Source organism: Nycticebus coucang, chromosome 17, assembly GCF_027406575.1.
Source record: "Nycticebus coucang isolate mNycCou1 chromosome 17, mNycCou1.pri, whole genome shotgun sequence".
NCBI lineage: Eukaryota > Metazoa > Chordata > Mammalia > Primates > Lorisidae > Nycticebus > Nycticebus coucang.
This window is the reverse complement of record NC_069796.1, coordinates 49,687,616-49,713,609: the sequence shown is the minus strand read 5'-3', so window position 1 is coordinate 49,713,609 and position 25,994 is coordinate 49,687,616. Positions and strand designations below refer to the sequence as shown.

The 25,994-nt window shown below is 44.4% G+C and overlaps 1 protein-coding gene, 2 non-coding genes and 1 pseudogene across 6 annotated transcripts in view; 1 reads left to right on the top strand and 3 right to left on the bottom strand.

The window, feature by feature from the left end:
• ARHGEF37 (Rho guanine nucleotide exchange factor 37) overlaps positions 1-25,994 on the bottom strand; it is a 58,436-nt gene that overhangs the window by 12,969 nt on the left and 19,473 nt on the right. For all 4 annotated transcript variants that reach the window (XM_053567313.1, XM_053567312.1, XM_053567314.1 and 1 more), the window contains 6 exons: positions 16,200-16,347; positions 6,503-6,702; positions 4,811-4,941; positions 4,052-4,156; positions 1,933-2,043; positions 821-1,150 (listed from right to left, as the gene is read on the bottom strand). In XM_053567313.1, the coding sequence (XP_053423288.1) occupies positions 821-1,150; positions 1,933-2,043; positions 4,052-4,156; positions 4,811-4,941; positions 6,503-6,702; positions 16,200-16,347 (1,025 nt within the window). The remainder of the gene's footprint in view (positions 1-820; positions 1,151-1,932; positions 2,044-4,051; positions 4,157-4,810; positions 4,942-6,502; positions 6,703-16,199; positions 16,348-25,994) is intronic.
• LOC128569351 (U6 spliceosomal RNA) lies at positions 38-144 on the bottom strand. Its single transcript, XR_008375315.1, has one exon. It is a non-coding gene; the product is annotated as a U6 spliceosomal RNA (small nuclear RNA).
• LOC128569446 (uncharacterized) lies at positions 13,606-13,703 on the bottom strand (annotated as a pseudogene).
• LOC128569396 (U6 spliceosomal RNA) lies at positions 17,960-18,067 on the top strand. The gene has a single exon (XR_008375352.1). It is a non-coding gene; the product is annotated as a U6 spliceosomal RNA (small nuclear RNA).

Below are 25,994 nucleotides of genomic sequence, written 5' to 3'. Positions count from 1 at the left end.
TTCTGGAGGTTTGTCCAGACCTCTTTTATTTTTTAAAAAAAATATGGAACGCTTCACAAATTTGCATGTTATCCTTGCGCAGGGGCCATGCCAATCTTCTCTGTATTGTTCCAATTTTAGTATATGTGCTGCCAAAGCGAGCCCTGTCCAGACCTCTTTGGAACCTATTAATACTATCTGCCAACAGCTCTTCTCACAGGCTCTTGAACATTGTGGTTCAGAGTCCAAGTTCTGGAGTGGAACTGCAAGAGTTCAAGGCTTGCTGTTAGCCGTGCAACCTCAGGCAAGCTACTTAACCTCTCTGTACCTCAGCTGCTTTATTTCTGAAATGAAGATAATAATAACTCTTACTCTACCCTATAGGGCTGTTGTGAGGATTAAATGAGACAATACATGGAAAGTGCTCTGCACAGGTAGACAATGAGGGCTCATGAGAAGCAGCTACTAGAGTAGTAACAGTAGAAGGAACATCAGCTTGAGACATTTACTCCTGGGTGTGTAGAAGGGACCTTCTGTCTCTGTTGCAAACTTCCAATATACCCCAGGAATTGGTCGCAAGTTCTGTTATTTTCCCAGCAAAACTTCTGCTCTGAGTCCCAGAACCTGGGAATGGCCTGGAATCCCAGTGTAACTCCAGTAATGGCAGGAGAACAGGCACGAAGGAGATCTACAAGGTCTCCATTGCCTCCTCCTAAGTGCTGATGGACAGGTTGGAAGAATAAGCCTCCCTCCCACCCCTGCAAACAGCGGGTCAAAGGGAGGCCCCTCCTGGCTCCCTTTGAAAGAAAGTCTCAGAGGCCCCCAGTCCCAGTGGCCTTACCTGGGCCACGCTGCCCTCTGCCCTCTGCAGCACTTGCTTTGCAAGATCCCTCTGGAGGGCCACGAATGTGCACAGGATCTGGCCCAGCCACCGCATGGCCATCTGGTTAAACTGTGGGAGCTCAGCCACCAGCAGGGAGTTGAGTGCCTGGTACATGTGCCGGGTGGCCTCCTCCTCATAGGTCACACTGCCGACCTCTAGTAGTTTCTCTTCAACCCGCTCAAAGTCCAGGAGTTTGTCCAGACGCTTCTTGATTAGGTTCTGAGGGCCGATGAGGGCTTTGGACAGGCTGCACAGTGGCTGCCACACCAGGCCTCCCAGTCGTTGCTTCTGTGGGGAGGGATGAGCTTGGCAGTTAGGAAAACAGGTGGCGGAGGGCAGGACTGGGAGAAGGGGATTTGGAGGCAGGCAGGCCTGGATTCCACTCCCACCTCCCACTCCCACAGGACTAGCTGTGACCTTTGGCATGTTATCTAACTTCTCTGAGCCTCAATTTCCCCATCTGAAAAATGGGAGCAATGTGGGTAATGGGCTTAACAGAGTGCCTGGCACACAGTGGGCATTCAGTATCTTGTCAATATCTTGGGAAAGATTTTATCTAGAGTGTTGGTCAAGACCAGAGCCTCTGGGACTCAGATTAAAGCTTGCCACTGACCATCTTGTATAAATAACCTGAGAGGTCATCCTCTCCAAGCCTCACCTCCCATCTGCAGAATGGAGCTATTAATAGTATCTACCCCCCAAGCCACACGGTGAGGCTTAAATGAGGTAAAGAATGCAAAGGGCTTGGGCAGCACCTGTGGCTCAAGGAGTAGGGCGCCGGTCCCATATGCCAGAGGTGGTGGGTTCAAACCCAGCCCCGGCCAAAAAAAAAAAAGAATGCAAAGGGCTTAATACAGTACCTGGCAGACAGTGAGGCTCAACAAACATTAGCAGGGCTATTTTTATCAGGAAAATGCACCAATAATAATCTCTATGCTGCTGACCACCCAAGTAGTTAAAGATACGACAATTTTGTGAAGTGCCTGACTTCAATGTTATACTTTTTATACTTGTAGGCTCTGCCACCTACACAGTCTACAAGAAATAAAGGATAAAGAAGTTCCACTCACAAACTTCACGAAGGCCTCAAGTTGAAGGTCTCTTGCCAAGCTGCAATACTGCACCACAGGTCCCTGGGGAATGTCCAGATTGTATTCATGTGGCCTGTATCGGAGGAAAGCCTGGACCCAGGACCAAAAGGAGACATCCAATCATGGCCTGTATTGGCCATCTTCTGCCTGAATCCCCCTCCTCCACACTTCCTAAAGAGGTTGTCCAGGCTCTCTAAAGATCCCTCAGTGACAGGGACACACAGCTCATTCTATTCTTGCACAACTTGGCTGATTATGGTAGACAATTCTTCTTTAGACTGAGCCAACATCTTTCTCCCACGTGTCCTAAACTGCACACACTTGCATATCAATCTTTGTGATTTGTTTTGGCATCTCCTTATTCTACATGTTCTATTAACACTGTTCTCCAAACCAATCAACCATTCTATTTAAGTCAATGCATTAAAAAAATCAAAACCAGCACTCTAGGAAGCCAAGATAGGTGGATTGCTTGAGTCCAGAATTTCAAGACCAGCCTGAGCAAGACCTCATCTCTACTAAAAAAAAAAAAAAAAATAGAAAACCTAGCTGGACTTGGTGGCACATTCCTGTAGTTCCAGCTACTCAAGAGGCTGAGGCAAAAGGATTGCATGAGCCCAAGAGATTGAGGTTGCTGTGAGCTATGACACCATGGACGCTACCCAGGGCAACAGAGTGAGACTATCTCAAAAAAAAAAAAAAAAACCCAAAAAACAAACAAAAAAAAAACACTACCTTATAATATGACCATAAAGGGAAACCCAATAATAATTGTCATAGATAGGCATGTATAAATAAATGCTCTAAAAACAAAAAAAGTTATTAAATTTTACTGTCTGGATATCATAGCCTGCTGAAGACTCCCAGCCTGAGTCCCATTCTATATGTGTTAAAGACACACCAGCAAAGAGGCTTTTCCTTGACTCGGTCAGAGAATGAAAGAGGGCATCCCTCTTTCATGATGAGATTCCGTACAAGCACTGTATCTGTTGTATAAGTCCTGTGTCTATGCAGCTTTAATGCTTCCAAATATTTCTCCTGCCTGGCAAGGCCAGGCATATCCCCTCATGTCCCTCTGGTGTCTCTCCCTCAAGGCCCAGCACCCGCAGGCCCCTCCCTGCCTTTCTGTGACCTGGCTTTGTGCGTCCTCCCCTCCGGCTGTCTGTGCTATAACAGGATCCTGCCCCAGGGAGGCCAGGATGGAACATGAACAAGCAGCAGGATCGACCCACACAGCAGAGTATGGAACGACGACTGCCTTCCTTTTACGTACTTCCAACAATGCCACCCGAAATCTCATTATCCAAAAAGCCCATTATCATCTCTGGTTTGCGCAAATGGATCTGACAGAGAACAAAAATCAAATCCAAGAGGCAGACTGGAGGGAGTGAGTCAGCACGCTGACCAGATGGAGGGGGCGTCTGGAAAATAACATGATGGAGGCCCGTAGAAACTGATGGCTCTGTGGGCTGAATTCAGTTTGTAGAGATATATTTTCTTGGGCCTATAGAACATTTAAATCTTTACTTAATTAGTTGCTTACATTGACACATCAAGAGATTTCACCAAAAGGTCTGAATTTCCAGGGTTCTTTAAAATTAAAATCAGAAAACTGGCCCCACTGGGCATACATTCCCATACCACAGTAAACCCTTACCCCTCCCAGAGCTGAGTAATAGCTGCTCCTTTAGATTTTATTCATTTATTCATCCATTCAGCCATTCAAATTCCAGATACTGTATTTAAGCCTACTGAAAAAGCCCCATAAACAGTCTGTTAGTCATGAGGCTTTGAGGCTTCTACTGCGTCAGATTGCCTACTACCTGGGTGCTGGTCTGGCAGAGTCCCTCTGGAGGGCTCTGATACCAGTGACTTCTGACCCTGCCCAGTGAGAACCCCCATGGGCTCAGAAGCTGCCTCCGGGGCTGTGGAGTCCTTGCCAGCACTGTTGTGACAAGCAGAAGCCAGAAACTAGATGACCTCATTGCTCGGTTCCAGTAGCTGGTACCTTTGCCAGTTCATAGGCTGAGCCCCACATGCCTTCTTCACAGGCAACCCAGCCCAGACTTGCCCACGATTAATTCAGCAGGGTCCTCACCTCCAGATTATCCAGGTAAGCAGCCATGTTGTTCTTCAGTTCAGTTACACACAGAGACACCCACTGGAACCTCTCTTCTAAATCATCAAATTCCTTGTCTTCTGTCTGAAAGTCAAGAGATGGGTGTGAAGGCTGAGAAGATCCACACAGGGACGGTGTATACCAGCTCCTGTATATCACTTGGGGACAGACAAGCTTTCCCACCGCAGCCAGTTCTAACAGCCTCAAAGCTGGGCCTGCCAGTTGGAAAGCAGTGGAGTTTGGTGGTTTTGCATTCAGCCCATGAAATCAGACACTCAAGCATACGAGACCTGGTTTATTTGCTTCCTAGCTGCGTGACTGTGGACAAGTGTTTTATCTGCTCAGAACCTCTGTTTTCTCATCTGCAAAATGGGGATAATAAGAACACCTCCTTCATTGTGTGGATTAAATAATGGTTCGTTCAGAGAAAGCACTCAGTCTACCTGAGCTGCTCCTAGCAGTCATCTGAGGCTGGCTCTTTGCTCAGACCCAGAGACTAACTCTCCTGTCTGTGCAGAGGTCCCAGAGAAAGAGTGGCCCAAGACTCAGTGGAGAAGCCCCACGCTGGTTCTTCAGAATCAGTGGGGGAGCCAGCTCTGTCACTTCTTGGCACCTCACCCTCTCGGCTTCAGTTACTTCACTTCGGAAAGAGCCTCAGCTCCCGTCCCATCCACTGCATAGGGTCTGCCCCCTTGGGAGTGGGTGGGGTGTGACTCTTCTTGGCAGGCCCCTGCTCACCCTGGGCACTAGCCCTGCCTCCTGCTTCAGCAGCTGACTCAGCCGGGTGGTCTTCTTGGAGAGGGTGTGTGTGTTGATGCGGGCCAGTCGGTCCCGGAGGCTCAGTTGCTCCACCTTGGTGTACTTAGAGGCTGTACGTAAGGACAGAGAAGAAGAAAAGCCCATGACCAATACCGAACTAGAAAAGCAAAGTCACTGGCACACCAGGCAGGCACCTGCTTGGGCCCTCTGCCCCATGTAGGAAAAGCATAGAGTCCTCCTGAGGTGTGAGCCCTGGCTAAAGAGCTTCCTTCCCACTTGACTTCGGCAAGTCACTAATCCCTGAGGCCTCAGTTTCCTCACCTGTAAAATGAGGCTAGCCACCTCATAGGATTGGTAGTAGGGCCACATAAAATAGCAGGTCTGAATGGACTTCCTAAAGAAGGGATGGAGAGGCCAAGCAGGTCAGCTGGGAATCACAATTCCCACTCTTGACTCTACTTCCTACTGATTTATTGCCTCTTGACCTGGATGGTAGATTCTTGAGCTTAGGAGTTCAAGAACAGCCTTAGCAAGAGTGACCCCCTGTCTACTAAAAATAGAAACATTAGCCAGTCATCATGGTGGGCACCTATACACCCAGCTACTTGGGAGGCTGAGGCAAGAGGACCACTTAAGCCCAAGAGTTTGAGGTTGCAGTGAGCTATGACACCATAGCACTCTATCCAGGATAACTGAGTGAGACTCTGTCTCAAATAATAATGATAATAATAACAATAATAGTACAGCATGGTGATGAAGATTCTGTCCCCTTACCAGCTCTGTGACCTGAAACAAATAATATAAGCTCTCCTTTTACCTGGCTGTGAAACGGGGCTAATAGAGCCAGCCTCAGAGGGCTAGTGCAAGGCCCAAATAGGATAACGAAGGAAAACATACAGCACAGTTAGCCCTTAGTAAACATCAGCTAAGTTATCATTTTTATATTGTCTCGGTTGTGCAATGTAGTTTCTCTACACTTGGGACACAGCTTTATTTTCTGTTTCAACAACCTGAAAGGCAAGGATTCCTAACGCCCCCCTACCCCCTAGATATATATAGCTCTTCACCTCCGTAGTATTGGTTTCTCCTCCACAGGGTAGCAGCCTTGTGGTTTGTACAAGATTGATCTCACTTTGGCTCCGGGAGTGGGTGCTGACTGGTAAAAACCAATCCATATAATCTCATCCCCCTAGCAATAGTGATTGGTTCCAAGAAAGTCACATGACCTGGTCCTAAGCCAATTAGTTCATAGCACCCTAATTATGGCAATTGGTTTACTGGGTATACGCATGTCTCAAGTGGCTCCTATCAGAGTGAAATTTCAATTTAATCTCTGTGGCTAGCGGGAGAATAAGCCTGTCTTACTCTATAAAGTGTTCCTGGAAAGTGTGGTGTTCAGGTGTGAGTCTTGGGACAGCAATAGCCACTTACTATTGTGAGGGAAACCAGGCTGAAGATGAAACTGATACACAGTAAAGAGCAAAAACAAGAGAGTTACAGGGAAATGAAACAGCTCCCTGATCAAACTCTACCTAAAGTTCACACTACCTCTGGATTTCTCGTTACACAAGCCATTACATTCTCTTTGTTGGTGAAGCCAGGTAGAGAGGAGTTTTCTGTAGCTGGAAGCATTCTCACTCATGTATCCTCTAAATGCCCCCACGTCCTTACCTACTTCCTTGCGCATCTTGTACTCATTGATGTTGGCGTTCACATCCTGGAGGGCAGAGGTAGCCCTCTGAAGGACAGGGTAGGCACTGGCATCAGGGGGTGTGTTCTCCAGGATTTTCTGCATCAGCAATGGGTACTTGGTAATCCTCTGTAGAGGGTATACCAGTAAGAAACTGAGGCCTGAAGATCCAGCTTGTGGCCTGAGGGAGAAGGCTGGTATTAGGCAGGTACAGCCCACCCTTGGGGATGCCAGGAGACCCAGGCTCCAGTCCTGGCTCTGCCATTTAACTTACTATACTCTTAGTCAAGTCACTGTCCCTCTGTGACCCTCATCTGTAGTTTGTGAGGTGTAGATGTTAGGTGGGCAATGCCAGTTTTGGACCTTGGTTCCACATCTGTCCCAAATCTAGTGGCCAGCTCTCTGCCCTCAGCTTACTTGGCCTCTCAATAGCAGACATGGCTAACTATGCCCTCTTTCCTTTCTTTCTTTTTTCTTTTTCTTTTTTTTGAGACAAGGTCTCCCTCTGTCACCCTGGCACTCCTGGGCCCAAGTGACCCTACCGCCTCAGCCTCCTGAATATAGGCACCTGGTAGTCCCAGGTGGTCTCTCATCCAAGTACTAACCAAGCCCAATCCTGCTTAGCTTCTGAGATCAGGTGAGATGGGGCACATTCAGGATGATACGGCTATAGACCTCTTTCTTGAAACACTTTCTTCTTTCAGTTCCAGGGGTACCCACTGTCCTGCTTCTCCTCACATTCCGAAGGCTGCTCTGTCAGCCTCCTCTGCTGGCTTCTTCTAAAATGTCTGGGTGTCCTGGGCCCTCCTCTCTTCCCTCTCTCCCCACATGGCTTTAAACAAGATCTCCACCTCCACCTTGTGTCCTGAAGTCCAGACTCACACATTCAACTGCCTACTTGACGTCACCACTTGGGCATGTCCCAAGCACAACTCCATGTGTTGGGTAGCTACAGGGTATATATATATATTTTTTTTTTCTTTTTTTTTTTTGAGACAGAGCCTCAAGCTGTCGCCCTGGGTAGAGTGCCATGGCATTACAGCTCACAGCATCCTCCTGCCTCAGAGCCTGCCTTGGGAGGTTCAAGCGATTCTCCTGCCTCCGCCTCCCAAGTAGCTGGAATTATAGGTGCCTGCCACAATGCCCAGCTATTTTTTGGTTGCAGCCATCATTGTTGTTTGGCGGGCCCAGGCTGGATTGGAACCCACCAGCTCAGGTGTATACGGCTGACGCCTTAGCCACTTGAGCCACAGATGCCGAACCGGATATTTCATTTAATATAATAGCTGCTTTTTAAAAAAGTGTTTAAAATCACAGGAGCTTAATTTTTTTTTTTTTTTTTTTTTGGTTTTTTTTGGCCGGGGCTGGGTTTGAACCCACCACCTCCGGCATATGGGACCGGCGCCCTACTCCTTGAGCCACAGGCGCCGCCCAGGAGCTTAATTTTTAGAGATGCATTTAAAGTAGTTACGGGCAAAAAGTCATCATGTCTATAATTTCCTTCAAATGGCTTAGCATAAAAATAGATAAAATGCAAACAGCAAAATGTTGACAATTGTTAACTTTAGATGGTGGGTACATGAGTGTCCATTACATTATCCTATTTTTCTATAGGTCTGAAATTTTTTATTACAAAAAAGTAAAAAAAAAAAAAAAAAATCCAAAACAAAGCACTGGAACAAATGGTACTGAAGTCCGTTCCAGATGCACCACCAATGCATTGATGACTAGTCTTCTTTTTGAGGATATCCAGAATTTTAAGAGTTCCCTAAGTCAATGACATCTAGAAAGAGGTTCTAGTAGTAGCCCTTAGACCCATCTCCTGAGAAACCCCCAAGGGTTTCAAACCTTAACTGTCCCAGTGTGCCTCCTTCTGGAAGACTCAACAAATGTGGCTCAGAACCATTGTCCAGAAAAATCTCTAGACCAAATGTCCAGGAAAGATCAGTCATGAAGCTAAGAATAGGGTAGAGCAGGTGGGAGCCCCTCAGAAGCATCAAGAGGTGGGGTTACCCATCAGGACTTGCCTACGCTGACCATCTGCTCTCACCGTGGGTGTCTTAGAGCTTGACTGACAGTAGACAGGGGAGGTGTAAACAGTTGCCAGATATTTGCAAAACTCTACTCCCTGGGCTTACTTTCCATGAGAAAGAGCCAACTGCCTCACTGGAACAACTGTCTCCTTAAAAGTCAGAGGGCAAGGGTTCCTCAAAGAGATGATTACATCCCTTCTTTGCAATCATCAAGAAGTAACTACAGAAAAATGGCAGCCTCTCATATTGGCAGCCTTTCGAGGTAATGTGGGCAAAACCTTTTATATGCATCCTTTTGGACAGGTAAGAGAAATTGAAAGATGATAACAACAGCCAGGTGAGCATGGGCAAATGGGCCTTCTTACATTCTTTTGGTGGGATTATCTATTGGCCAGATCTTGGAGAGCAGCTTGATGATTTGTGAACTGTACAAACCTTTTGCATGATCCATCTTACCCTAGAAATCTACCCACAGAAATACCAACTTCAACTGTCTGGGAGCTTTCTATAATCCTACCACACTAGGATGCCAAGGTGGGAGAATCCCTTGAGACCAGGAATTCAAGACCAGCTCAAGCAACAGAGCAAGACCTTGTCTTAAAAAAAAAAAAAGAAAAAGAAAGAAAGAAAGAAAAACAGACAGACCAACTCAAGCAAGCCAGGAAAAAGGTAGTAGTTGTTCAGTGGCTCCTTTTATAATACAAGGTGGACATAAAATTTGTGTGCAACTTACTATGTTAAACTATTTTAATTATTTTTTTTTTTTTTTGCAATTTTTGGCCAGAGCTGGGCTTGAACCCGCCACCCCTGGTATATGGGGCCGGCACCCTACTCCTTGAGCCACAGGCACCGCCCTGTTAAACTATTTTAACACACGAACTTTACATCCACCCTAGTAAAAAACTAGAAACAATCCAAATATCCATCAATGGAGGAATGGCCAAATAAACCATAGTCTAAACCATAGATGCCCTGGAAAGGAACTCTGTGCAGTCATTAAAAAGAACACCATAGAACTATTCATACTGTCCTGAAAAGATATTCATGACTATGGTTAAGTAAAAAAGCAAGTTCTAGAACAGCATGTATAGAAAAAGACCCATAAAGGGGCAAGACATGATTGCAAGAGGGACTTTACCTAACAATTGCAATCAGTGTAACCTGGCTTATTGTACCCTCAATGAATCCCCAACAATAAAAAAAAAAAAAAAAGAAAAAGACCCATAAAAATTCTATCTAGCTATTTAGCTATCTAGGTCCATCTCTGTCTACAAACATGCAAAAGATAATTTGCTTGGAGGGCGGCGCCTGTGGCTCAGTCGGTAAGGTGCCAGCCCCATATACCGAGGGTGGCGAGTTCAAACCCGGCCCCGGCCAAACTGCAACCAAAAAATAGCCGGGCGTTGTGGCAGGCGCCTGTAGTCCCAGCTACTTGGGAGGCTGAGGCAGGAGAATCGCTTAAGCCCAGGAGTTGGAGGTTGCTGTGAGCTGTGTAAGGCCACGGCACTCTACCGAGGGCCATAAAGTGAGACTCTGTCTCTACAAAAAAAAAAAAAAAAAAAAGATAATTTGCTTGAAAAATATTAACTACTAGAGGGAGGAATGGGAAAACAGGAGACCTGGGGGAATGGACCTTTATTTTTTACTTTCCACACTTGTGTATTATTTGAAGTATCTTTTTTCTGAAAAGCATTTATTGCTTTTATGTTTAAAACAAACACAATTAAACTGATAAAGAAAAACAAAGAAGGTTATTTGCCTTCTCCAAACTCTGCAGTCCTGGCCATCATGCTGGCATTGCAGGTGCCTTGTGCTAGATTGATCCTACCTTTGCAAGGCTGCCTCTTCCACCCCGACAGTTGTAGCATTAGGGCAGTGCTTCCTAAGGCAGAGCAAAGCATCCTGCCTGCTGTAAAGGTGACTCTTGGGTCTTCTGGGCTTTCAGGTGGGAAGACAGGGCTTGAAAGAATAAACCGAAGGGCTAGGCGCAGTAGCTCATGCCTGTAATCCTAGCATTCTGGAAGGCTGAGGCAGGTGGATTGCTTGAGCAGGATTTTGAGAACAGCCTGAGCAAGAACAAGACCTGGTCTCTACTAAAAATAGAAAAACTATCTGGGTATTGCGGCAGGCACATGTAGTCCCAGCATGGGCTGTAGTCCCAACTACTCTGGAGGCTGAGGCAAGAGAATCGCTTGAGCCCAAGAGTTTGAGGTTGTGTGAGCTATGGTCACAGCACTCTAGCCAAGGGCAACTGAGGGAGACTCTGTCTCAAGAAGAGAAGAGAAGAGAGAAGAAAAGAAAAAAAAAGAAAAGAAAGAACACTTTAAACTGAACACTTTATCAAAACAAAGGGTGGAGGACAGCATGCATTTTGGAATCACAAAGAATCTTGGACCACGCCATCTATCCTAACAGACTGACAAAGAACCATTTATGGCTGCTGTGGTGATTTTAGTTGGCCCAGCTTCTGGAAAGTGATGCTACAAGCACTTAGTGGGCAGGGACAAGCATAAGGGATGTCCCGTGAGGATAGCGCTGCACTGCAGAGAATTGCTTCCATCTCACATGTCCCTCTGAACATACAGGTACTGAACGACCGCCTCAAAATGGGCTGCGATTTCAAGAACCAAAACATTAGACTGGGCTCAGTGGCTCACTCCTGTAATCCCAGCCCTCTGGGAGGCTGAGACAGGGAGATCGCCTGAGCTCATGGGTTCAAGACCAGCCTGAACTAGAGCAAGATCCCACCTCTAAAAATAGCTGGGTATTGTGGTGGGCACCTGTAGTCCCAGCTACTCTGGAGGCTGAGGCAAGAGAATTACTTGAGCTCTAGAGTTTGAGGTTGCTGTGAACTATGATGGCACAGTACTCTACTGGGGGGGAGGGCAACAAAGTGAGTAAAAAATATATACATATATATATTTGTAACACTGGGATCCTATCCAGTCACACGTCATAATACGCGGAATAACTATAACACTACCTTTTAGAAATCCCTACTTGGGGCAAAGGGGAAAGGACCATTGGCAGAAGGAGGGAGGGCATGAGGCAGGAACTCACCTAACTGCACATTGTGGGGGTGTGTAACACACTCATTGGGCAAGGGGCTCCTTTACAACTGGAACTTTACTCTGGAAGTTAGAACAATGTAACCTAAAAATTTGTACCGTCATATTAATTTGAAATTTTTAAAAAATGAAAAAAAATTTCCCTTACTTAAATGATTTTTCCTTTGTTCCCTTATCATGTACAAGGAAGTCAGGTTTGTTCTCACTGCTAGTTGCTATTCTAGGGTACACACATTCTCTGTGCTTTCAGTTTCCTGTACTTTTTATACACAGTGGTTCCAGACTTTTCTTTCCTTAAGTCCAGACTTACTAATATAAGGAGATACAAGCATCTGATTGCTTCTTTATACCTTTCAGTGCAGGGGTGCCCAAGCATTTGCACACTGAAATATATATTTGATTAGAAATTATTTTCCTGGGCGGCGCCTGTGGCTCAAGGAGTAGGGCGCCTGCATATGCCGGAGGTGGCGGGTTCAAACCCAGCCCCGGCCAAAAACCACAAAAAAAAAAGAAAAAATCTTGAGAAATTATTTTCCTTTATATTAAGCCATTATATTGATTTTTTCAGTTAAATATATAGATAGGATATATATGTGTGTATATATACACACACACACATACTTTTTTCAGAATAAATCTCCAGATAATAAATTTACTTAATATTTTAATGTTTGTTATAAAAAGGGGGCACTGGGACTGATATAGTTGACAACCAGTGTGATCCAGAAAAATATAATCACTGCCTAACCAAGATGACTATATGAGCTGGGATTTACTGAGTGTCACTTGTATGCAATGAGTCAATGCTCCCAGGTGTTGTTACTACTCCCACATTACACATAAGGAAACCAAGTTCTGAGACGTGAAATGTCTCTCTCATGGTAAGGGCTGAGCCAGATACACCACCTTGTAGCCTGGCTCCACGGCCCATGAGGAAAGCCCAGCTGGCCTGGCTGGGAAGACCCGAGTACGGAAGGTATAACACACAGCAGCCTCTGTGCCAGCCAGGGCAGCCGCACACAGCGTTTCTAAGATGTCTAAACTGGATGCCAACATAGAACATGTGGGAAATGTAGTTACATCTACAGTCCTGGCTTGTCTTGAAAAATCAGAGACTCTGGCCAGGGTGGACCCTCATCCCTAAGTGGCAGTTGAGGTAGATAGTTTGCAAAAAATGGCAGCAGTTGTTCCCCTCCCTGTCTTCTCAACTCTTTGATTGTGAATTTGAAGCTCCTCCCAACCAAGAAATGGAGTCTGTTTCCCCACCCTTTGAGTCTGGGCTGGCCTTAGGACCGGATTTGAGAGACAGCCAATATCATCAAAGCTGACCTGCAATTGATTCCAGATACCAGACGGTGCTCAGATAGGACCTGAAGAATCATTTACTAGCCCAGCTAAATTGCTAATATGCAGAAGTGTAAACTAAACGTTTGTTGTAAGCTACTATGTTTGGGGGTAGTTTGTTATCTAGCAAAAGCTACTTATTAACACAGCAACAATCAGCCAAGGCTGCGGTGCAGCTGTATTCCACACAGTCTGTTGTCTCTGCTTTACCACATCTGGCACCTTGCTTCCCTTGTTTCTGTAATCAGCCTCACCCTGCAGAGATGTATTTAATGACCCTTGCAAAAGCCTACGTTTGTATGACCCATGAAGGGATGAATCAAAGAAGAAAATGGGTATAGCTTCTTTGGAGGCAGACAAGAGCTAGGATATAGGTTCTTAAAAAGAAGACTTTGGAGAAAATTGAAGGGTGAGGAAAAGATAAGGAAGGGGGAGGGGAGATAGAAGGAGGCTCCACATGAGATTATGTCGTCAAAGACCTAGGTCTACACTGACTTTCTCTTAGGTATAAAAGGAATGTCTGAGTAAGATAATAATAATAGCTGTGATGGTGATAATAATCTCTGCTCTTACTATACTACTGAGATTTCCAGAAAATAATCTTCATTTACTTCCATCTGGTGAGCTTGTTTTGAGACACATCAGAGAGGTAAGGTGTCAATGTTAAGGTTACGAAAGGCACAGCTCACATGCGAGCATGCAAACCCAATCATCACACTTAAGAACTACAAAAGGATCACACATTTTTAAACAAGAAAGAAGCAGAAAGATTCACAGGAAAGGACATGCACAGGATTCTTAACTATACAAAAAGATGGCCAGCTTTAATCATAATAAGATAAATGCAAAATGAAACCATATTGAGACACTGTTTTTCATCTATCCCAGTGGCAAATATTCTAGTTCGATAGCACACCCCACTAGTGAGGCCGTGTCGTTGTTGGAACATGAATTGGCATAGCCTTTACAGAGAGAAATTGTACAAAGTTTACCAAAATTATCAACACATATTTCCTTTGACCTAGCAATTTCTGCTTCTGGAAATTTACCTTACAGATATATGTGCACCAAAGTAGAATGGCATGTCACAAATAATTATGGTAGCACTATTTGTAATATCAAAACAGGCTGGATGCAGTGGGTTACACCTGTAATCCCAGCATTTTGGGAGGCCAAGTTTGGAGGATCGCTTGAGGCCAGGAGTTTCAGACCAGATTGAGCAAGAGTAAGATTCCATCTGTACAAAAATTAGAAAAATTAGCTGGGCATGGTGGCACATGCCTGCACTCCCAGATACTCACTCAGGAGGTTGAGGCAGGAAGATCATTTGAGAGCCTAGGAGTTTGAGGTTGTAGTGAGCTATGGTGATGCCATTGTACTCTAGCCCAGGAGAGAGAGTGAGATTCTGTCTCATAAGAAAAGAAGAAAAGAAAAAGGAAAGAAAGAAAGGAGGGAAAAAGGGGAATAGAAGGGATGCAGGGAGGGAGGAAGGGAGGAAGGGAGGGAGGAAGGAAGGGTGGCTCATCATAGAGGCCAGTTAAAAGAACTGTAACAACCACCTAGGCCAAGAGTATGCAGCTGTTCAAAAGATTGTGAATACTATATGTTGAAATGGAAAGACCTGTAAGATTAGGAGATACAAAGATATAGATAGAGACAGACACACACATATAAGTAAAATTTAAAAGGTAGAAATTTTCATTTATAAGGTGGGTAAATAAGAGTACATATTTGTAATTGCTTATATATGCAAAAAGGAACTCTGCAAAGATACATAAGAAATTTAAGGGCTAGGTGTGGTGGCTCATGCCTGTAATCCTAGCACACTGGGAAGCTGAGATGGGTGGATTGTTTGAGCTCAGGAGTTCGAGACAAGCCTAAGCAAAAGCGAGACTCCATCTCTACTAAAAATAGAAAAATTAGCCAGCTGTTGTAGCAAGACCCCATTTCTACTAATACAAAAATTAGCTGAGTGTTGCAGTGTGCACCTGTAGTCTCAGCAACTCAGGAGGCTGAGGCAGGAGGATCACTTGAGCCCAGGAGTCTGAGGTTGCTGTTACCTTAACTTTGGTGGTGGTAATTGGGTGGATGACAGGGACAGGGTTGGGAAGTATTTTGTATTGTATAAATTTTGATGTTTTAAAGTTTTTGAATAATGTAACCATGCTACCCATCCAAAAATTAAAATTTTAAAAAATGTTCCCAGCCGGGCATGGTAGCTCAAGCCTATAATCCTAGCACTTTGGGAGGCCAAGGTGGGTGGATTGCATGAGTTCACAGGTATGAGACCAGCCTGAGCAAGAGCAAGACCTTGTCTCTAAAAAATAGCTGGGTGCTGTGGCAGGCACCTGTAGTTTCAGCTACTTGGAAAGCTGAGGCAAGAGAATTGCTTACACCCAAGAGTTTGAGGTTGCTGTGAGCTACAACACCATGGCACTCTACCCAGGGCAACAAAGTAAAACTCTATCTCAAAATAATAATAATAATAATAATAATGAAAGAAAGAAAGAAAGAAAAGAAAAAAGTCAAAAATGTTCCTGAAGCTTCTTCCCACTGGTGCCATCTCAAGGCTGTACATCCACTAGGGCTGCTCTGACCCTCTCCCATGTAGTAAGACTTCAGCAGTCTGTAGAGAGGGCGCCTCGGGTGATATACACCTGCTTGCTATCACTGTTGCTTACAACACATGGTTCTCCGTCGCCCTTCCCCGTGCTAGTCATGAGTGCCATTCACTAGATGTTTCTACTTCTCTGCCTCTGGACACATGTTAGGATGACACACCCTATCTCCTAGGAGGAGGAGGAAGGGAGGGATACATCTATCTCCTAGTAACTGGGTAAAGCTGTGATTAGTCCTGTCCAATGAATTATGAAAAGCAATGAGTATCATTTCTGGAACAAAGAATTTAATTACCATGTTAGACCCTCCAGAGCTCTTTTCTTTTGAGCCACAATTAAATTCCCGATAGTGGCTGCTATGAGCCTGGGTCCTGGAGTAAGGATGACGAAGGGCAGGTCCCCAAGTCAGCCCACAATGGAGCATAAGAAGACATAAAGTTTTACTGCTTGCAACCACTGCAATGTGGGAGCTGTTTGTCTCTGTAGCACAATCTGCCGCATCCTGAATGACATAGGCACTGAGAGTGCCACACGCCAAGTAGGGGTGAGACTGTAACTGACCCTGAGCCCAGGGCAATGGGACAGGAGTGAGTGCTCGCTGGCCATTCTACTCACACCACCAGCTCAATGATGCCCTGGATCTCCTGCTGCAGCTCTGGCTCCTTCCGGTAAGCCTCCACCAGCAGCAAGGCCTGGTCATAGTTGGCACAGTAGACCTTATAGACTTCCTCCAACTCTTCTTTGAATTCCAGGAATAAGCGACCTGAGATGAAACACACAGGAATTATCAAGAGCGTGTCTGCATGTTCCTGTGCTCAGAACAGAGAGGTGGGAAGTAAACTCCTCCAGCTCTGCAGTGAGACCACCAGGCTTAACCAATGTGTCACCGTGGGCAAGTTACCTCCACTTCCTGACTTTCCATGTTCTCATTTCAGTTTCATAAGTTTGCTGTGAGGACTGAGTGACAGAATGATGGACAACTGAGGCTGGTACTGTGAGCACTTAACAAATGGTAGCTATAATCATACCAATAATACTAATAAACTGGCTTATTGTACCCTCAATGAATCCCCAACAATAAAAAAAAAAAGAAAAAAAAATAATACTAATAATGCTCACATTTGGAAAGTGCTTTATAGCAATGGTGCCCAACCTTTTTGGTACCAGGGACTGGTTTCATGGAAGACAATTTTTCCACATACTGGGGGTTGGAACATATGGTGTCCATATGATTCAAGCACATAACATCTCCAGATCATCAGGCCTTAGATTCTCACAGGGGGCATACAATCCACAACCTAGATCCATGGCACGTGCAGTTTATGGGATGATTCGCACCCCTATGAGAATTTAATGCCACCATTTATCTGATAGCAGGTAGAGCTCAGACTGTGAATGAGTGATGAGGAGTGGCTGTAAGTACAGATGAAGCTTTCCCTGCTAGCCACTGCTCACCTCCTGCTGTGCAGCCTGGTTCAAAACAGGCCATAGACTGGTCCATGAACTGGCAGTTGAGGACCATAGCTTTAAAGTGTACAAAACACACTCAGAACCATTAGCTTATTTTATCTTTCCTGTTAGTTGTGCATGACAAACACAACTACAAACCACTGTACAAAGACATGCTGCAGCCTACCATGGGCACTTACAAGCCTGGGCTCTAGCATTACAGAGAATAGGGCCATACCTCCCGGCTACTCTACCCTAGTAGTATAACCTGGGGCAAGCATTTGACCCCTTGGACCCTCCATTTTTCATCTATAAAATGGGAATAAAAACAATACTTGTCTCCAAGTGTTTTTGGTGAGGATTAAGTGAAATAACGTACACAGAGCATCTGACACAAACTTCATGCACCAAATATTTGCCAACTGCTTATTTATTGGCTATGTGCCAGGCACACTGCTAAGCTCAGTGAACAAAACAAAGTTCCTATCTCATGAGTTTATATTCTGGTGGAGAAGACAAGACAATAAGTAAATATATTTTTATGTATATGAAGTACAAAAGTGCCATGAATTCAAAGGAAGCCAAAGAAAGAGTCAGAGAGAGGTGAGGAATCTCCTTGTGGATGGCCTCTAGGAAGATGTGAATGTCCATCAGGGACCAGAGGCAACCAGCCCTGGGAACATCCTGAGGAAGAGCAGCACTCCAAGGCCTAGGGAAGGGCAACCACAAAAGGCCCTGAGGCAGGAGGGTCCTTGGCATGAGGGCAATAGCAAGAGAAAACAGGGAACAGGAGCCTAATCACACAGGCCTCAAAGTAAGTAAGGTGCATTAGTATCCTCAGAATTTATCCTGATAATGGCAGGAAACAACTGGGGGCTTTGAGCAAGGGGGACATGATTTGATTTCTGCTTAACAGACTCACTCTAGTGCTCAATTTCAGCAGCACGTGCAGTAAAGTTGGAACAGTATAGAGACAATTAGCTCAGCCCCTATGCGAAAATGACATGTAAATTCATGACATGTTCCATATGCTCAAATCAGAAACAAATGAGATTCGTTGTCTATAGGAGTGAATCAGACAAGATGGGGAGGACAAAGGCCTGCCATGGCACAGAAGGATTCATTGCAGCAAGGAATCCTGGAATGCTGGATTGGAACTAGAAGAGAGGAGAACAACGCCTTGGTGGAAATACCTTTCTGCACAGTTCCAACATACTCCCCAAATAAGTACACCATTACCATCAGTGGAGATGTGGAAGGGGAACCCAAATGGAATACAAACTGTAAGGAATGAACCTGACTCCATTACAAATGACTAGCATAACCACGCTATTAAGGGAGTGCGGAAGAAACTGACATAAGGAACTGTTTTTCACAAGTGTACAAGCCAATAAATTCAGAAACTACTTCATGTGTATACTAACTTGTGTGTCTCACTCACCTTCTCTCCGTTATGAGACGGACCCACTTCCATGTGTCTAAATTTTCTCTTTGTCCTCCCTAAATAAAATATCTCTTTGTTAAAAAAAAAAAAATACATGTAGTAGATAATGACAGCTAGGTTTCTCCTATCAGAGAAAATGTTACAGATAAGAAAAGTGGGGAGACTAGAATGAATCCTGCAATGCTGGATTGGAACTAAAGCTATCAATGTAAGATCTTGGTTTTAAACATATACATATGCACAGATGGATAGATCTAGACAGAAAGGTAGATGTCTGTATATGCATGTGTTAATACATACATGTATTTCATAGCTCTATTAGCTGAAAGCCAGGAATCATTGTTGCAGGTAACAACCACTGAAGAATATTAAAATTAATAGGACATTTGCATAATATCACACTCTCTCTCCACAAGACAGTCATTCATTACAAAGAAAAAATAGTAGCTTGACAGGATGAAAACCCTAGATACCACCTTAGCTATGTGATCAAATTGAACATTACCCTAAGTACGAAGATACAGTGACATCATGTGCCCCTGATACAATGTACAGGAAAGGATGTGACATCCAGTCTGTGATTTTCTTGCCAAAAATGCATTACCACAACTTAATAATGAAAATAATTGTACCTTTATAAATTATATAAAATGTGATAACATACAAAAATTTTATTGTATAAGATGTTTCTATACAAAATTTTATAAAATATATAAAATATGAATTTTAATCTTAATTAAAAGGCTTGAGCTGAGGGCTATTTTACAAAATATCTGAGCTAGACTCTTCAGAATTGTTATGGTCATGAAAAATAAAGACTGGAGAATTGGCACAGACTGGACAAAACTAAGGGAACATGACAATAAAATGAAATGTGCTATACTAGATTGTATCCTGGACCAGAAAATTAGGAATTTTTAATTAATTTTCCATTAATAGGACAACTGATGAAATCTGAATAAGGTCCACAGAGTAGTTAATATCACTGCCTTGGCTCAGCACCTGTGGCTCAAGCGGCTAAGGCACCAGCCACATATATCCGAGCTGGTGGGTTTGAATTCAGCCTGGGCCCGCCAAACAACAATGATGGCTGCAACCAAAAACTAGTCGGGCATTGTGGCAGACGCCTATAGTCCCAGCTACTCAGAAGGCGGAGGCAGGAGAATCGCTTGAGCCCAGGAGTTGGAGGTTGCTGTGAGCCATGATGTCACAGCACTCTACCGAGGGCAACAGCTTGAGGCTCTGTCTCAAAAAATGCACTGCCTTGATGTTAACTTCCCGGTTTCCATAATTACACTACTAATATGTAAGATACTAAAATTAGGGGAAGCTGGATGAAGGGTAGACAGGAGCTCTCTGCATTTTTTACTACTTTCTTGTAAGTCTAAAATCATTTCAAAACAAAAAGTTTAAAAAGAACCTTGAGGGCGGCTCCTGTGGCTCAGTGGGTAGGGCGCCAGCCCCATATACCTTGAGTGGTGGGTTCAAACCCGGCCCCGGCCAAACTGCAACAAAAAAAGCTGGGTATTGTAGTGGGCGCCTGTAGTCCTGGCTACTCGGGGAGGCTGAGACAAGAGAATCAGCCCAGGTGTTGAAGCTGTGAGCTGTGTGACTCCACGACACTCTACTGAGGGCAATAAAGTAAGACTCTGTCTCTACCAAAAAAAAAGTAAATAAATGGTGAAAATGGTAAGTTTTATGCTATGTCTATACATTTTACTAAAATAAAAAGGGGTTTTAAAAGGTCAAAAACCTGCACATGAAGGTTTACAGCAGTTTTATCCATGATTACTAAAACTCGGAAGCAATCAATTTGTCCTTCAACAGGACAAAAGGTGAATGGATAAATTAGCTGTGCTTTATCCTGTAGTAACCGACCTGGCAAGAAGACCCCTAAAGGCCCCTAACTGTTTCAGCCTGAACCCCTGTCCATCTCAAACCCCCTTATTAGTTTAATTCTGAGGACAGGTTACAAGGAAGTTCTCTCTGAGTTCCCTGGCTCCCTTGCCAAACAATAGTAAAAACTCACTCAAGCAGAGTTTCCCAGGTTCTGTAACCCCCCTGAACTTACCCAAACCCCCTAGCAGTGGCTAAACAATGGTGAAAAGCTTAGCCAAGTTTGACCCCATGCCAGCTGCCACGATGTAACCCCCTGACTTGCTGTAACCGGTGCCAAACCCCCTGACTCACTGTAACCCTGCCCTCGTGCCAACTGCCACACTATAGCCCCCGACTCACTGTAACCCCACCACATTGCAGCCCCCCTGACTGTAACCCCACCCCTGACCTAACTGGCCAGGTTCTGCTTCTGTGCTCACCAGCTTGTCTGCCAACACAAAAAAGGTATGAAAGGCAGCTTGCTTTTCTCTTCGCAGCCGTTCACCTTTGGATGGCGGCCCGCCTATGCAGGTATAATAAATCACCATCTGATTTACATCTGAAGTGGGGTCCAAGTCTTTCTTACAGGTGGCAAATGAGTACAACAATCCATGCTATAGAATATTTTTCAGTGCTTAAAACTGAAATGGGCTATCAACCCCAAAAGGACATGGAAGAAACTTAAATCAATATTGTTAGATGAAAGAAATCACTCTGAAAAGGCGATGTACTGTGTGGTTTCAACTATATGACATTCTGGAAAAGGCAAAACTGTAGCAACAATAGAAAGATCAGTGGCTGCCAGGGAAAAGGAGGGAGGGATGGACAGAGCACAGGGATTTTCAGAGCAGGGGAGCAATCATGTATGATACTGTAATGGTGATACATAACACAGATGGGCCTAAACCCACAGAACTATACAGACAAGATGTGAACCCTAATGTAAGCTACAGACTTTAGTTGATAATAATATAGCATCATCCATTCATCAATGATAATAAATGCACCTCATCAATGCAAGATGTTAATAACGGGGCAAATGAGTAAACTCTGGGAGTGGGTAGAGGAGGTATATGCAAGCTCTCTGTACTTTTTTAACTCTAGTCAAGTGGGGCAAGGCGCAGTGACTTATGCCTGTAATCGTAGCACTCTGGGAGGCAAAGGCAACTGGATTGCTTGCGCTCACAAGTTCAAGACCAGCCTGAGCAAGAATGAGACCCCGTCTCTACTAAAAATATAAAAATTAGCCAGTGTCAGTGGTGGGTGCCTGTAGTCCCAGCTACTCTGGAGGGACTTGAGCCCAGGAGTTTGAGGTTGCTGTGAGCTATGATGTCACCACACACTCTATCTGAGGTGACAGAATGAGACTCTGTCTCAAAAAAAAAAAAAATCAATCAAGAGCAGTATTGAGAAGGGAGAAAGAACAGAATAAGAATTTTGATCTGTAACTGTGAACAGCTAACTGAGATAGCTCACTACCTTCTGACCAGCCTGAGATAGCTCACTACCTTCTGACCAGCCTGAGATAGCTCACACCTTCTGACCAGCCTGAGATAGCTCACACCTTCTGACCAGCCTGAGATAGCTCACTACCTTCTGACCAGCCTGAGATAGCTCACTACCTTCTGACCAGCCTGAGATAGCTCACTACCTTCTGACCAGCCTGAGATAGCTCACTACCTTCTGACCAGCCTGAGATAGCTCACTACCTTCTGACCAGCCTGAGATAGCTCACTACCTTCTGACCAGCCTCTCCATGCTTTCTGCTTAATTTTTCTGTCAGCCTAAAAGTGCTCTAAAAAATAAAGCTTGTTAACTTTTTTAAGAAAAGATCAATATCATGTTGAGACTAAACTAGTGTTCAAAAGGGTAACAGGAATAGCTGTTAGAATCTATTAGAAATAACCAGGCAAGAGTATGTGGTGGCCCCTCTAGGGAGGAAACAGTGAAGGTGAGGAGAAATATTTTAACCAGAACAGAGCAGGTGGGGAGCCAGGAACCCCAGGAAGCCCAATTGCGCTGCCCTTACTGTCTCCAAAGCCATGCACTGGACCTCTGACCTGGACCAGGTCTCCCTTGGGACACATCTGTTGGCACCCAGCCTGGTCCAGCTCTCAGCAAAGATCTCCATGGCAAGATTACCACCCAGGACTGACCATTGACCTGGCGCTGGTCTAGCCAATCCTCAGAAAGGACCCTTCAGGAGAAGCCCTAGACCTGATAAGAACTCTAACCAGCAGCTGGGGAGAAAGTGTGTGACAGGGAGATCAGCCAACAGCACCCATGACCCTGCCGCGATATAGCTTGGGTGTGGCTGTGAAACCTAAGGCGGTTCCCACATTCTCTTCAACATGGGCATGTCTTCGGGAGCAGGACAAACATGCCAAAGATACTGTATCATACCAGAATGGCCATGGGCAGGGGTGTTTCAGTAATTGAAGGGTGGTGGAAGGCAAACTCCTAGAGAGCAGAGTTGTCCAAAGAGGGAGGAAAGTCTGGAACACCAAAGTAAAGGCTCATTTCCCCTGACTTGTTCTACAGTCACAGATTAACAAAGAAGTTAGCCCCCGGCATCAGATCCCTGTCTGGGATTCATCACAAAGGAATGCACAATAATAAAGAGCTAGGGCTCTAGACACCAAAAGAGTTAGGTTCAAATATACTGTGTGACCTTAAGAAAGTTACTTAACCTCTCTGAGCCTCGGGTTTTTCTTTGATGAATTTCCTGGGTAATAATAATGCTCAACAAGTAATGACGTTATGAGAATGAAAAGGGCTACTTTGTGTTAAGAGTTACACTCTGCCTCACCGCTAGCGCAGATATGGGTACCATTTTCATGCTCATTTTAAAGAGGCCATAACTGGGGCTCAGAGACAGAAAGGAGCTTATGAGTGGCAGGGCTTTTTCAGTCAGACTCCAAAGCTCCTGTTCTAAGCACTAGACCTGCAGTACTCAATACGGTAGTCACCAGTCACACATGGCTTTTGGGCACTTAAAATATGGCAACCCCGATTGAGATGTGCTATCAGTGAAAAAGATGCTGGATTTCAGAGACTTCGTACAAAACAAAAGTGGATTAATAAGATAGCTAAGAAATATTTTTATACTGATTATATGTTGAAATATTATTTTGGATCTGTTGAATTAAATTAAAGGTATTAAAATTAATTTCACCTGCTTCTTTAGTTTTCTTAATGTAGCTACTTGAAATTTTTAAATTAAATTTGCAGCTTGTGTTACATTTCTATTGAACAGTGCTGCCCTAGACGATGGGACCTTCTAGTGGGAAGTCCTCTGAATGCCAAGTTGTGTTTTGAATGGTTCATAAAAACAGGGGATCTGATCATTTGGGAGGAAAAAAGTCAGTGAAAAACAGTCTTGTCTGAGGTCTAAAAAGCTTTTAAATGTTGTTGCTATCCAACTGGGTAAAGAGCTTTCCTTGTATAGCAAGGCCTGGTGTTTGGAAGGAGAATAAAGAGAGAGCTGACAGGGGCCAGAGCAGCCTGACCCCGCACATAGTTGCACCAAGGAAAAGAAAAGCCATGTGAGTAATCTGTGCCTCTTTTGGGCTAACCACAAGGGACAAAGGATGAGAAGGGTAGTTTCTGAAGACTATAAAGTCCAGAAAACTGTCAAATTTGGGGCTGAGGGGAGTAGAGGATGTTAAATTTGAATTTCAGATAATCAATGAATAATTTGTAGTATAAGTATATAAAAATGTAGTATAAGCATACTACAGGCCGGATGTGATGGGTCACATCTATAATCCTAGCATTCCAGGAGGCCAAATGGATGGATTACTTGAGCTCAGGAGTTCCACGTTAAGCAAGATGGAGACTCCATCTCTACTAAAAATAGAAAAACTAGCCAGACGATGTGGTGGGTACTCATAGTCCCAGCTACTTGGGCCACTGAGGTAAGAGGATTGCTTGAGCCCAAGAGTTTGAGGTTGCTGTGAGCTATGACTCCAGGGCACTCTACCCAGGGTGACAGAGTGAGACTCTTTCCCTCTCTCTCTCTCAAAAAAAAAAAAAAAAAAGTATAAGTATACTACAAAATTATTCATTGCTTTCCTGAAGTTCAAATTTAACTGGACATCCTATGTTTTCTTGGAAAACCCTTCCAGAGAAGAAGTGAGGACAACCAATGGCGATGTCACCAGGTGTGCTCAGGAGACAAAGTTACATCTCCATTCTGTGGGCCCAGAGGAAGGCAGAGACTCACAGGTGAGGACCTTTACATGGAGCCATATGGACCCTTGAACACATAGCAACAGAAGAGCCTGACCTCAGAGTCCCCAGGCCCTTAGAAAGTTTTTAGCCTCAGGCTATATCAATTTCCACTCAAGTAAGTATTAATTATTAACAGAAATAAAGATAAAATGGTAAAAAGTGAAAACATCTACATTCTATAGATACTAAAAACATCTTGTTCTTTAATTTTATATTCTCCTATCATTTATAGGGAACAATAACTCAATGACATTGTCTTTTTTATTTTTGAGACAGAGTCTCACTCTGTCACCCTGAGTAGAGTGCCCTGGAGTCATAGCTCACAACAACCTCAAACTCTTGGGCTCAAGGGATCCATTTGCCCCAACCTCTCCTGTAACTGGGACTATAGGTGCCTACCACATCACCTGGATAGTTTTTTTTTCTATTTTTAGAAAATAGAGATGGGATCTCTTGCTCAAGCTGGTCTCAAACTCATGAGCTCAAGCAATCCACCCATACTGGTCTCCAGTGTGTGCTAGGATTATAGGTGTAAGCCACTGCACCCAGTCCACATTGCATTTTCATAAAGAACTATTTTTCAAGCCAGCCACAGTGGCTCACACCTATAATCCTAGCACTCTGTTAGGCCGAGGTGGGTGGATTGCTTGAGTTAAGGAGTTCAAAACCAGCCTGAGCAAGAGTCAGACCCCATCTCTACTATAAAAATAGAAAACCTAGCGGGGTGTGGTGGTGGGCACCTGTAGTTCCAGCTACTCAGGAGTCTGAGGCAGTAGGATTGCTTAAGCCCAAGATTTGAGGCTGCTGTGAACTATGGCACCATGGCACTCTACCCAGTGCAACAGAGTGAGACTCTGTCTCAAAAACAAACAAAAAAAAAAGAACTATTTTTCAAAAGGATGATATGCAAATAATACACAGGCTATAATCTCACCCTCTACTATGTGGAAGCAATTCAGCACAGCAGTTGCAAGCCCTGTGGGCCAACTGCCTATGTTCAAATCCTGGCTCTGCCCCTAGATGAGGGACCTCCAGCAGGTTACTTCCTTTCTCTGTGCCTCATTTCCTCAACTGTAAAATGAGACAACAGTATCTACTTCTCGGTGTTATTGTGAGGATGAAATAAGTTCACATATGTACGTCAGAACAGTGCTTTGCATTTAGAAAAACACTTCGAAGTGGTTTTTAAAAATTAGTTTGCATGTTTATAACATTTAATCCCTATCATCACCATACATGTCTAGGAAAGGGTAAAAAATTGTGCTGTAAAGGCCAAGGGGACTTGGGTGGCCACTGCACCGTGTCCCCTCATTTCCTCCTCTCTGCCACTGTAGTGAATCTCGTTCCTTTTCACCGTCCTCCCCAACTGCACTAGGAAACCCCTGACCGTGGAAATCCTGGCAGCA